This window comes from Colias philodice, chromosome 1 (genome assembly GCF_061535455.1).
Source record: "Colias philodice isolate Cphi_HAF_F1 chromosome 1, ilColPhil1 Martin Lab GWU primary, whole genome shotgun sequence".
NCBI classification, from domain to species: domain Eukaryota; kingdom Metazoa; phylum Arthropoda; class Insecta; order Lepidoptera; family Pieridae; genus Colias; species Colias philodice.
Genome location: NC_143086.1, coordinates 7,361,244 through 7,375,895, shown reverse-complemented (window position 1 = coordinate 7,375,895; position 14,652 = coordinate 7,361,244). Strand labels below are relative to the sequence as shown.

The window sequence follows — 14,652 nt, the reverse complement described above, 5'->3', positions numbered from 1 at the left end:
CGAAAGTATCTTTTTAACATAAAAAATACGTTAATCTGAATGCGTAGTCTCTATGCATGCTCTATGCATATCACAATCACACCACTTTACACATTTTTCAACTGTATTATATAAGTTATTAATACCTAAAATATATTATTACTAGGTTTCCGCCCGCGGCTTCGCCCGCGCAATAAAAGAAAAACCCGCATAGTTCCCGTTCCCGTAGGATTTCCGGGATTGCGTCATTTTCACGGAATAAAAAGTAGCCTATGTCCTTTCTCGGGTATCAAAATACCTCCATACCAAATTTCATGAAAATTGGTTCAGTAGTTTAGGCGTGATTGAGTAATAGACATACAGGCAGAGTTAATCTCGCATTTATAATATTAGTATGGATGAGCTGAAGACAGCTGAATTATCATATCTAGAACAAATACGTGGGTATCATGTAGGATCTTTATGTATCCGAATCACAATAAAAACCAGCATCTTATTGCTCATGAGTGATTCCTATACGAATTAAATATAGCTAGGTACGTACTTTCATATGAACATTTGGGATTCTTGAGTCGTGTCTTTATATTTCTTCGTGAGCGGTAGCTTCATACAACGAACTAGTTTTTACGTCCATCAAAATAACACCGTTCCGAATGGGAGTTTAAATTGAGGTGTATCCATGTTATGTATATCCATCGCGCCGCTATACGTTAACACCTTGTTTTATCGATAGTTTCACACTTACAGTGTAAAACACAAGGGTTTTAAATGTCGTTCTGCATAAATTATAATCCTGCTTAAAATAAAGTTACCGTGTACGTTATTGTGATGGTATTAAGAACGTTCGCATGGAGCTTCATTTAAGTGATGTTAGTAAGAGAATCGTGAATAAAATGGAGAAACAAAGCAAGCAAGAAAAAGCGGAAGCGCGGCAGCAGTTCGAGAACCAACTGCGATATGCGTTCATAAAGTATGATTATGTAGACGACGAAGAAGATAACACGGAGGTCTGTAAATTATGATATAATACCTGGAAATGCTTAAAAAATTGTATGAGATATGCATAGAGTCCCTTCCTAAATATTCATAGTCCAGGCTATTTCCGAATAAAGAGTAAACTTTGATTGGCTTAGATTTTTGAAAATAATCTTTATGTAAATTGTAAAGTAGTACTTAGCGTATAGTAGATTTTTAGTAGACCGAAATAAAATTTGTTTCTAGTACTAGATGTAGATTGTACTAGATTCCACCGCAGGATTACTTCGTTCATAGTTTTTTTGATGAAACCAAAATTTTTATAATTAGGAGAATAAAATATATCGACTAGATTTCCAGTCAAGATTTGGCCGCAAGCATTTTTAATTAATATTCCTCATCTTTAACTAGTATCTCATTACGGATTTGATGTACTAGTAGTTCTGTAAAACCAGATAGTATCCCTAAACAAATTTCATAAGCATTGTAAAAGTGATGATATAACCTTTTGAGCAAATCAATATAACCACATAACGGAGAACTACCGTCTCCCTGCTAGTAGTAGCCAAGCAGTCAGGTCGCTGTTGCTGCTCCCATGGACTATACACGATAAATAAGGTACGGGGAGGAAATAATCTAAAGATTTAGGAAATCGTCTTTTGAGGGAAAAGCAGAGCATGTGAGATTCTTACTCCAGAATCTCCGGGATCTCTTATAGAACGCACCAGAGCCCCTACAGCAATACGCCTGATCTGGTTAGATTGCTCATACCAGAGGAACTCCAGAATCCTGTCGATCATAAACAAATAGGTTTTTATAAAGTCCTGCAATATAATATCTGATTGTATGCTCTAATACACGAATCAAATCTCTTTATATAACGCCGTAGCCCGTAAGCTATTTAGATTTTTGAACGTAGATAGGTGCTTTGCAGAATTTTTAACACCAAGTACGTTCTGCTCTGTTCTGTTTTCAGAGGTACATAAGTAGTAAGCGTTTACTCTATTCGGCATACAAATAACAAAACTAATATCTATTTTTTTTAAATGGAGTATTCTGAAGTAAAAAAAAAATATAATGTTTATAACGTTAATAATTATATACACTGCAATGTTTCACTAACATGACTCGTCTACTGCTTTCAATTTGAGAGCAATTGTAGGTACCTAATATCTGTTTGAATGTAACGAACATAAATGCTTTATATGACCTTGACTCTCGCAGTAAAACACGACATATTGCCTTGGATATCTCATTATTTGGCCCAAAACTGATAATCTAACGTACCTCGGTACTTTTTATGTCAGCAATATCGAATATGGCCTGTCATACAAATGATACGAATCAACTTGGTAGTCAGTCAAAAAATACACGGGGCCTTTCCACGACATGTGCTGAACACGGAAATCAGATCACGATTATTCACTTGTTTTCTTCATAAAATAATTTTAGTGTACAGTGTAGGTACTAGCAAAATGGTCGATTCTACGGTAGTGCAGGTACTGTATTAAATCTTACCTATATTATACCTAGATGTATGTGAACAATATTTATGCGATTGATATTGTTATATTTGTGTTTATGGAATTTATATCACTTTATACTGCAGAAGTTGCATAACTTTTGTATTTGGTCAGGTAAGAACTGTTTTGATGGATACATTCTATCATGATATTTTCCATTGTCCGTAATTTTATTTGATTGATATTGAATGAAACTTTTCAGTCACAACATGAAAGGAATGTATCATATATGCCTGAAATATTAATATAAAAGGATAATCCGCTATTTACATATCTTAGAATTAAATATTCTACTCACAAGTTACAAAGTTAATTCTTCGTCTACGATGTATTGGACATCAGCGTATATTGTATATGTATTTTTATTTCAAAACACTAATTTATGTACAGTTTACTAGTTAGATACTTTATTAATAGTATGAGCATTCTACATGAGCGTAGTTTACCTCTACGTCGTAGCTAATATTTACAAATGTCTACAGCTACGTTCCGCTGTAGCGAAGTAGTTTTTATTGTTTAGGCTCAACATAATGAATAGCCGTAGAGAAAAAAGAAATTTCATAAATACTGCGACAGTTTCGCCGTTATAGGGCCTTATAAGACATATCTTTGATGAAACTTTTTTACTGTATTCGTGATAAATGCCACTTTATTTTCAGAAAGCACGATAGATTTTTATCTTTCGTCATGTGAGCATAAAATGTGAATACATTTCGTGCTGTGTCGCTATTCCTAGCGGTTAGTTCACAGATTTCTTTCGCACGCATTCAACGATATTATTGGTCTGTTGACTTGATAAAATGAAATAGTATACGGAAAATCTTCGTAGTTATTAGTTTACTTAAATATGCCTAAAACAAGAGAAGAAAATACCATCGTCATAGTTGAATATAAACACCTAATTCTCTAGATACCCTTGGTACTTAAATTTGTTGAGCTATCACGTTCTTTACAAAACAAATATTTTGAAACAACAAAAATGGATTTGTCTATGGTAGGAAGAGTCATCAGTAACTTTGTAAGTATAATTTTAACATTTATATTTAGGTCTTAATAACATCTTTTTACTATGTTTTCTTTACTTTAGTGATGATTAATTTAATGAAAAACTAAATAAGGTTTACATTTATTATAATATAGTAATAATTTACGTATGAAATAACGTATATTATTTGAAATTATTGAATAAAACCAATGCCTGATTCACTACTTTATATAAAAACATATGTTACTATAAATAAATAGATATTTTCGCTTAATTCATGTCCCTTAACCTATTGAGCCCCGAACGGCCCGATCGGTCCACGACACAATAGATTTTCTATTGTGTCTGTGATTCCGGGGCCTGAGTTATTAAAACATTTTAAACAATTAAAGTTAATAATGAATTTGTTGTAATTCCACTATTGACAAACAACAGCACATTTATAATCGAATCAATCATTACACATCATTTTTATGGAATGCTTACTACTTTATGATAATATCATGGTAATTGATAAATATGGTAGTCTTTAAAAAATATGTTTTAAATTAATATTTCAATTTTTTAATTCATTTAATTAAATTTAAACTGTAACAATGCTTTAAAATTGAAACTAAACAGGTACGGTACATAATATTTGAAACTACTAATACTAGATACGCATTTAACTTGCGTATAGCGTGTTATCGAGATGTTATGAGCTGGGACCGAAATCATATTTTGTCCCTAGTAGCCAAGTAATGTGTATAATTATATTATAGAGCACGAAGACTAACATTATTTTGTTAATATTATAATAATGTATAATTTGTATACTCAATAAGTTCAAGAATTCTTAATTTTTTTGTTCAAATGCAATTTTTTTCTGTTTTTTTTTTCATTATATTAATAAAGTGCAAAATACTTTCAAACTGCAAAATGAATTGTTCATTTAAATTGTATGCATTCATTAAAAAAGGCGTTTTGGAATAAAAACCTCAGAGCTTTGATCCTACTATCGATCTAAATTAGATGAAATTAACATTATTACCGCACTCATGAGATATAGAAAAAGAAACACCTTGCAGTAAAATAACACCTTCGTATACCCAAGTCTCTCATAAAAAGACTGTGGTATAAAAGCTTTATAGCAAAAGGTGAACAATGGCACTGTTTATAACTGAATTCCGTGGCAGCCGATGGATGCTAAATGTTGCGTGTCTTCAGCGGTAATACGAACAAGCACGATGCCGCTCCGTCCCCGCCCTTCTTAATGACACCCCGTCACTTGTCCGTTTAATTTACATATTCTAATAGCTTTGACTAAAGTCTTCTCATAGTTCAACTTTGACTGTGCAGAAAGCGAGTCATCATGCCATTCCGATTAATGTTTCCGATTTAATTAAGCGAGTTTTATTAATTAACATAAATTACCAGCCATTATAAGATCAGATAAGTCACATGAAAAGGTCTCTTTAAAATGTTCGTGCACGGTATTAAACCCGGTTCCAGCGAGGAAGAAGAGGAGGAGGATGTCATGGACATCCTTCAGGTTGAATTTAATAAGTGTACCTGAAACGAAATATAGCGAACCGATGTTTAAGAAATTATTTCTTCTTCTAGAAAAGGCGAGAAGAATGCGAGCGCAAAGCAAGGAGAGGGGAGATGGACCCCCGTCTGGAGTTCACCTTCCAGCTCCTTATCGATGGGACTGGTTTGCCCAGACATGCTATTATGGACCATGTCTTCGAGGGCAATATGGTAAAATCAGATATTGCCTAAAGTTTAAAATAACTAACAAATAACTGGATTATCCTTATAGATAGTTTAAATACTATTTTATTTTAGTTGGATGACATCAATCAACTCTTTCTTCCGCATATGAGAAATAAGTTACTATGGTACTATCAAGACGTTGAAGAAATAGAAGCTCGGCCCGTACCCGAAGGTACGAAGCCGCGGCAACAAGGGCAAGGGAAACAACCGCCACCGCAAGTCACGCTTAAGAAAAAATTGTTTTTGTCTGATGGATGGGACGTAAAGTTTACTGGAGTATGTATTTACATGTTCAGGATAAATGTCAGTAAGCAGTTGCCTGAAGAAGGCTTTCATAAAGACTTGTAAGTACTTTAATAGGATCGAAGTGAAATTTTTATTAATTCAGCGTAACTTTAATGATCAATCTTGGTTTTATTAGGAGATAAATTCCGCCAATTTTAATAATATTATATGAATGTCATGATACGACATAAAAATACAATCCCCAATTACTCATATTTATCAATGTAATTCCAAAAGATTCTGCGGTATCCTAAACGCTGAAAAAGTGGGGCTGGTGACAGCGATCGAGCGGGTTATGGAACACGTCTATATGAACGCCTTAGCTCACCCCAGCACTGATGGTGATGAAGATGAGACAAAGTTCCCGATCGTGAAGAACCAACTGCTCCCGGGATTGAGGTCGTTCTGTAGCGCATTGAAAGGTACTGGTTTATTTAAGTATATAATACTAGCAGTCCGCCCCGGCTTCGCCCGTGGTACATATTTACGTTTTCTCTCCATAAGAACCATCCTTGTACTTCAAGGAATATAATAAAAAAATAATTATCGAAATCGGTCCACCCGTTCGCGCGTGATGCCGTGACCAAGGAAAACGGGTTTCATTTTTATATTTATATATATAGATATTGTATATAGTATGTTTCTTATCTTGTTATCGTATATGTTATCGTTTATCTGACAATATTTTTCTTTCCTAATAAGTTATAGGTATTTTAATTCAACATGACACCATCAACAACTCATCACCAAAGTGCGCCAAAAAGTAGAACATTCTAAAACATTTAAAGCACGCAAGAACCTTGGATAAAAGTTTTATTTATTTTAGGCGGTTATTAAAATTAAACTTTTATTAAGTCCGTAAATGTAATTAAAGCAAAAGTACTATTATTCTACATGCAGTGTGCGAAGATGTCTGTAACCAAGTGAACCTCTTCGATGATGGACAAGCCTTGATGGCGAAGCTACAAGATCATACAGAATTAAAGGAAATGATAAAAAATCCCACTACAGTTACAACATTAGAAGACCGGGTAAACGAGTGGATAAAAAAAATTATGGAGGTAAAGGATTTTCTGGAAATAAAATATATTTTAACTGTTATAAGGCATATTTTATAAATTGGTTTATATTTTAAGATTCTTAGTGAAAGTGAACAACTAAGACGCGAAGTAGACTCAAGTGGACCTCAAGACGAACTTGAATATTGGAAGAAAAGAGGCGCTCAATTCTCGCAACTCGTGTCTTATCTGCAGGTAATTTATATGAGTATTAGCGATATTTTTTCGTTTTTTTTTCATTTTATCAATACATATAAATTTAAGAAAAATTTTGATAAACGGGATGAATCCTCTAACCTTATTATATTGGACAACAATAAAAAAGTGCTTAAATATAATCATTATAATGTTTACTAAATTCAATCCTTTTTAGGATCAAGAAGTGCAACTCACATTGACATGTCTTCAACTGGCGAATTCAAAAGTAATAAAGACCTGGCGCGACACTGACCATAAAATTACATTTTGTTACAACGAAGCTAAGGACAATGCAAAATTCGTGCAAGCCATGGAGAAATGTTGTCATTCGCTGTATCTGGATGATCCTGTGAAAATCAAAGACTCTATATTAAGTTTGTTGCAAACTGTAAGACTTATTCACAGTGTATCGCAGTTTTATAACACTTCAGAAAGAATATCTTCGCTCATGGTTAAGGTATAATCCCATCAAGACAATTTAAATATTGTAAGATAACTTTTAAATACAAAGTCTAAATTATAATTTTGTGGTTTATAGATTACAAATCAAATGATCGAAACATGCAAGCAGTACATAACATGTCGCTTCAAAGAAACAATTTGGTCCCAAGAGCGAGATTTGGTTCGAGACAAATTAACGCACTGCATCAATCTGAACAAAACATACAGAGATACTTACATTTTCGTCAAAAACCAACCCTTTCTGCCGAACACCGAACAGTTCAGTTTCTCAGAAAATTATGTGTTTGGGAAATTTGATACCTTTTGCAAACGTCTCAATAAAATTATAACTATGTTCAATTTAATGGATGATTATAATCATCTCTTTGAAAAGCGAATGGAAGGACTGCTACTTGGAGAAGGTAAATGTATAAATTTGAATGTGTTTACAGTTAATTTATTAATTTTAATTTAATTTATTAAAGAAACGTCATTTATTTTACAAGCATTAGGTAGTAATTATATCTACATATAAATCTATATCTATCGTAAAGAATAATACATAATAATCGTAATCCTTCATCATTATCATTCATCCTTCAGATTTAGAAGACGCAATGCACGCTTTCGAAGAAGCAAAGAAAGCAGTGACCACTTGTCAATATGATTATCTCGATTATCGTAACAATGACTTCGACAAAGATTACCGAGCTTTTCAGGACAAAACCAATGCCCTCCGTGAATCTATCGGTAACACGATTGAACTAAACTTCGCAAGTGTTTGGGAAACGCCACAAGGCATCAAATTTTTAACAAGGTTTGAAAAGGTAAAACAATCCCCACAACTTTAATTTGATTTGAAAAAATACACTATAATTCAAACTTTAGGTACATTTGAATTAAATTTACATGTTTGTTTAATTTAGGTCAGCCAGAAGATCCAAATTACTAAACTTAGTGAGAAGTATGATCGAGTGTTAAAATATAGCGAGAAAGAGGTTGACAAAATAATGAAAATGTTCAAAAGACAAAAAGATGACCCGCCACTACCGCGGAATTATTCACCTGTAGCTGGTAAATCGAAGTTTAATTTCGCATTTAATACATAAGATCTCATAAGAATTTATTGCAGCTCATGGCGACGTCATAACTTATGACGTCGTTGTCTCGGCCTGTGTAATCGATAATGGATAGCTCTTCATATTTATTCTCTCCTGGTAATTGTTGGCGCGTCGTTGGTCGATTGTGTCCAGCTTTGCACATGCGCAGAATGTGGCTGCGTGCGCACGGACGATAGAAATATGTACCTTTAAACATTCCTGTAAGCCTAGTACAGGTGCGGCTGTTGACGGTAGAAAAATATCCGCAACCTACGGGACACATGGAAATTTAATAAAAATGATATTATGTGTTCCGTTTGACGTCCGTAGTCCATTATGAGAGAGTACATCGCCTTTTTCCCCGTGAAGTCGCTAGATGGTGCTAGTTTTAAGCCCGTCACGTGGTACCGCCGCCAGCGCCGCGAGTGGTGGGAGACAAAACTCACCACAGTCCCGGCAAGCCACCAGAAATATTCTCATTGTTGCGTCGTTTTTCAAACCGTACGCAAGTCGTTAGATTATATGTAATTTTAAAATACTGTATTTTAAATTACATATATACATAATTTAAATTTAAATAATAATCTTATACGAACTTTCGAGATTGAAGTAGAAAGTTCAGTTTGTTCTTTTTAAATAGTTTTTATTTAAGTCCGTTACGTTTCATAGTGAAATGAATATTCAAGTGTTACCTGCGTTATCGTTATTTCAAACGAATAACGAAAATCGGATTTATTTGAAGTATAAATCTGCAACCACGAGCGTGGCATCGCGACCATAAGTCTATAGCGCAGGCCAAGGGCCTACCGAATCGTGTCGAGCGTCTTAACAGCGCGTTTTCTACGTGTTCCGAGCTGAGTTCTTCTTGTTCGGAGTCCAGCGACGACGAGGAGCCGGCGCAGCGTGTATGGCGCCGCCAGCGCGCGTTCAGCGTTCAGGTTTGAGATTTTGTCTCAACACGGTGAGTCATGTTATTAATACATTATACGTGATTTACGATGATTTCAATACAAATCTTTCAACGTTAATGGTTATTACTGGATGTTACGCGTTAGATAACCTATTTTCACAAATATCGGTTTTAAGATAGTATATTAATTGCCGAAAGCAGATTCGAAACGTGTTTCGATCTTTTGATTTTATTCCTCCTTGAATCGTATTCGCGGACTTTCTAAATGTATGTGAGGGTAAATATCAAAAACGAATTCTTAATCTCGTTAGATTAGAAAATTCATCCGATACGAGTCGAATCAAGTAGAATGTAGTTGCCTATATCTTGTAAGCACAATAGAAATAGGTAAATTATTACGAATTCTTACAAATTTATTAATAATTTTTGCCTGACGCATTAAATTAGTCCGCGACTCTGTGCCTAATTACAGCTAAATTTAAATGCGACTTCTATTCTCTATACAAATAAACTTAAGAATTAATAGAGATGCTTTGAAGGGGATTATTGATAAGTTTAAAGTCATATAAAATTCCTCCCGCTGTGGAAAGAATTTTTAACTTACTAACATGATTAGTAGCATATGCAGATAGGCGGATTTGATAAGTTGGTTTAAAACTCGTCACAATCAGTTTTTACCAGTACATTCAATAACCGTTAAGATCGACTTTTTAAGTCGTTTCAAATCATTTCATGAATACAAAAGGAAACACCAAAAGAATAAAAAAGGGGGGGGGGGAGATTTTCAACAAATAAAAGCTCAAATTAATCTCGTCACCCTCGAATACCATGTAATTCGAAAACCAGCCATAGTTTTCACTTAAGAGGTAATAATACTTATTTATTCTTTAACTCTGACATCATACTTTATGTCTTTGAAGATTCAAGTCACTATTGAAAATCAGGGGTTCGTCAAACGAACACCATGACTATTGTTAATCACCCCTTTTCATAATTAAGAAAGCAAGTTCTGCAAATTCAGAGTAATTTTCAATTTCACACCCACTGTTAACTGTGACATGACATACTCAACATAAAATCATAAAATTTTGTATTTGCGAGGCTATCGACTACCCGTACGTATCGACGCCTCCTATATCCTTGTATCACTATTGTATACCATATCGATATTATAATTATAAATACATCATAAACGAAGGTCAATTACTTAAGATAACGTATCAGCCCTTCGGGCTAGCGTCAGCTCAAAGAATGTTTGCAACAGTCACAAACTGGACTGCTGAAGAACCAAGGGACTGTGGCCTTTACTTGGTGATTTACATGGGCAATGATTTGCGTTCACCAGAACAGCATGTACACCACATTGAAACGAAATGAAATGAAATGAAATGATTTATTTTGCAAGAAATGTGAAAAATTTACATATTATGTTATATTGTTTCATTATTCCGCACAAATCGTCAATTGATTGGCTTGCAGAGACTTTGGAATTGCAATTCAACTCATTTCAATTCGAAATAAAGTTCGTCTCTAACCTACTTTGGAATATCAATCCGATAGAATCTATTCTGACACCCGAGCGTTGCTAAGATTTTCTACGAATGGTTTGGAGCACGGAAGCAAATTTGAAATTGGCGATGGAAATTAAATTGAAAGTGTCAGTGCCTAAAAACAGGCTTAATAGCAGGCAGTTGGTCCCTCAAGCAGGCATACCACCTCTTAGGGTTTCTCAACTTTGCAACCTTCATCACCCTCCGGGGAAGGATGCACTGCCGCATGCTATAGCGCCAAGGGAACGCCTCTCGGGGCTTATTACCTTTGCAACCTTCATCACCTTCCGGGGAAGGATGCACTGGCGCACGCTGCAGCGCTACAGAAACGCCTCACAGGCTTATCACTTGTGCAACCTCTATCACCCTCCGGGTAAGGATGCACTGGAGCACGCTGCAGCGCTACACGAACGCCCCACGGGCTTATTATTATTTTTGCAACCTCCATCACCCTCCGGGGATGGATGCAGTGGCGCAGCACGCTGCAGCGGTACAGGAACGCCTCTCAGGCCTTTTATTTTGAAACCTTCATCACCCTCCGGGGATGGAAGCACTTACGCACGCTGCAGCGCCACAGGAACGCCTATCAAGGTTTGTCATCGTTGCAAATTTTATTACCCTCCGGGGAAGGATGTACTGACACACGCCACAGCGCTACAGAAACGCCTCTTTGGGTTAATCAACTTTGAAACCTTTGTCTCCCTCCGGGGAAGAATGAACTGCCGCTCTTGTTAAAGATCTAGTTCAAAAACATCTTTTAAAAGCAAGTAAGTGAAAAAACAAGTATAATATCTACCAGCCGTACCCAATTCACAGGATAGTCTTGGAAGTGAATGAAAGGACCTTGGACCCAGTGCCATTGAAATGTTTGCAGTAATAGCTTTCCTAATCTTGACTGTCGAGGTAGTAAGAAAAAATTTCATTCAAAGGCAGAACGAAATCTCTTTGACAAGAGTTATTAGTTTGAACATTTGAACACTTCACAACCTTCTAGGGCTGTACAGCTAGGAAGCCGAATTCTCGCGCAATTGCACCGGCTCCTACTACAACGTGCTCGAACAATCTACACAAACATTTCCATTCAGAGGGGAATTCTACAAATAAATTTTAATCACAGCTCAAACAGGTTATTTCAAGTAAGACAGTCTTAAACGACCGGCTCTATTGCCTCGAGTTCATTATAATAGTACCCAAGTGGAAGAAACCCTCTTTGCACCCAGGCCTCAAGAGGCGTGCTACTATCAGGATAAGTCCTCTCAATCGTTCACCGACAAACAGGCACAGGTTCAGCTCCAAAGCAAATACAGAACCTACAGCTGAAAGTATGGCTCATTTTGAATTGGTCAACCTGTTGTACACCTTGATGGGCAGCTTAAAAAAAAAAAAAATAAACATACATAGACTGCTGGTGGCCACTGACCAGGCTATAAAAGGATGCTAAATATACTTAGCTAAATTATGTATAACTGACGGTTTAGTACACTATTCTTATACATAAAATCAGTCGGTTTGTATTAAAGTAAAATTATATTAAAATTTCATCTGATCATTTAAGCAAACATTACCTTAGCTAGAACAAATCTTTCAAAATTACAAATCCGGAAGGCAAGGAAGGTTATTCAAAAACTCTTATCGAGATTTTTTTTTAAAATAAATCAGCATAATAAAAATAATTATTTAACTATGTGATTTATAAAATTAATAAAAAATTGTTTGCATTTATTAACGCGCAGCTACTATACTGTTATTAGCTTTTGGACGTGTTCTCTATTTATTCCTGTTTACATTGCAATTCAAAACAATGGGTCGAGAGTAAAGACGCGTTTACCTCGCATTCCGCAAGTTAGCTAAATTATTACATATTATGTAAATATGAATCCAGTTTCGAGCGCATTTTCCAATCCATAAGAGGTTCTCTGACTAATCTGTTTATTACTACACAGCATCCGGTGAGACCAGCTACAGCGGCTATCATAGGTGGCAGGGTAAAGTGAGCTCTTTTAGAGTCGAGTTTGAAATCTGGGTAATGTTACATAGTTATAGTAGCATCATCAATCTATTTGGAGAAATATCTAGTTATATCTAGATATGTTTATAAACATTATTATTTACTTACAAATTTTTAAAGAATATAATAAATTCGATCACAAGGTGGGATTCGAACCCCCGTCTTTCCGCCACAGGGTGGAATTATTATTATATTATTGTCGTAGTGTATCTAATACTAATCAAAATAGAAGTCCTTAGTAATCACAATCGAGATTTTTCAGCCTACTCAGGTTTAAGTGCATATTATACTGATTAAAATGTTGACAAGATATACTTGTAGTATATTATTTTATGGATGTATTTTATGCATGGTATTGAGACAAATTTTCAATAATTATCAAAGTCATGATTTTATACATTATATACTTTGTTTATAGGATGTATATAAGCTTTTTGGGGCATTACTCTATCACATTGTTGCATCTTATTTATCAAGCCACCAGGAGATATCAAACAACTCTCTCATAATGGACTACGGACGTCAAACGGAACACATAATATATAAATTTTACCTTAAAATAAAATTTGTATTATGTTTCCTAAGACGTCCGTAGTCCAGATAAGGTCTTCCTGGTGTTATTTTTGCACCATTCATTCCGTATCATTTATGAGACGAACAATGAGAATATTTCTGGTGGCTTGCCGGGACTGTGGTGAGTTTTGTCTCCCACCACTCGCGGCGCTGGCGGCGGTACCACGTGACGGGCTTAAAACTAGCACCATCTAGCGACTTCACGGGGAAAAAGGCGATGTACTCTCTCATAATGGACTACGGACGTCTTAGGAAACATAATACAAATTTTATTTTAAGGTAAAATTTATATATTTATCCACGTTACCCCAAAAAGGGTCGCATCGTCAACCTTCAGACAGTTTTCAGACAAAGTACACATGTTTGCGGCTATTTCTATAAAATTTAGGTACATACCGGTCAAATGTGGCTACTTGACCACATTTTTTTACTTTTTCTTAGCTAACTTAATTATGTTAAACTTTTATTAACATTTTATGATTTGTTCACTTTTACTAGGTATTTCTTTAAAATATATTGAATCTGACATTATTTACAAATAAACGTAATACAGGTCAAGTTGACACTGATGTGGTATCTTGACCTTGCACATCAGTTTTCATAGGTAGATGCTTAACATTCTTGTTTTAGGCTAAGTTGCTATTATTTTTTAAGTCTTCGACTTTTTAAATATTGCAGCCCGAAGCTTTACAATAAACTGTCTAAATTTAATACATATGTATATGTATATTACTTAATACTTATAGGTATTTATTAACAGGTAAGGAAACATTTATTTTTCATTAGAAATATGCTAAATCGTTGTCATCAAAGAGAGTATAAGTATCTGGATTGTCCGAAATTTGCAGCAAATTTATTGATTTTACTATGCAAAACTCGAAACAGATAAAAAAAGGAAAAAATGCAGTCACGTTATTTTTTTGTGTCAACCCTAGGCGTCGGTCAAGTTGCCACGCAGCGGTCAATGGCAACTTGACCTAACCTGAGGCATCAATGCCCAAGCAAATATTTCGACAGATGAGCCTAAAATTGGATAGTTCCCACTGTAAAATCAATCTCTAGGGTTTATTACACAACATATCAAAACTGTACTCACCTGAGATGTGCAGTTTAAGCTCTACAAACATAATAATACTGACACCGGCAAAAGATCCTTAGTCACAGTCACACTTCGATACGTTATATTGCGAGAACCAACAGCGTTACCGCTTTAAAATTAAAATATGTTGCCAATTAATATTTTAAAAACCTACCAACATCGATACGTTAGGTCAATTTGCTTTGAATTCTACAAAATTTGATATTTTGTTGT

At 35.1% G+C, this 14,652-nt stretch overlaps 1 protein-coding gene across 1 annotated transcript in view; it reads left to right on the top strand.

Moving 5' to 3' along the window:
* The first annotated feature begins 4,960 nt into the window (after positions 1–4,960).
* Positions 4,961–14,652, top strand: part of Dhc1 (dynein axonemal heavy chain 1) — a 99,769-nt gene continuing 90,077 nt past the window's right edge. Inside the window, exons 1-10 of the mRNA XM_089700618.1 lie at positions 4,961–4,993; positions 5,065–5,202; positions 5,290–5,561; positions 5,740–5,924; positions 6,403–6,563; positions 6,639–6,755; positions 6,934–7,215; positions 7,297–7,621; positions 7,803–8,026; positions 8,126–8,273. Of these exons, the coding sequence (XP_089556744.1) occupies positions 4,979–4,993; positions 5,065–5,202; positions 5,290–5,561; positions 5,740–5,924; positions 6,403–6,563; positions 6,639–6,755; positions 6,934–7,215; positions 7,297–7,621; positions 7,803–8,026; positions 8,126–8,273 (1,867 nt within the window). The 5' untranslated portion in view covers positions 4,961–4,978. The remainder of the gene's footprint in view (positions 4,994–5,064; positions 5,203–5,289; positions 5,562–5,739; positions 5,925–6,402; positions 6,564–6,638; positions 6,756–6,933; positions 7,216–7,296; positions 7,622–7,802; positions 8,027–8,125; positions 8,274–14,652) is intronic.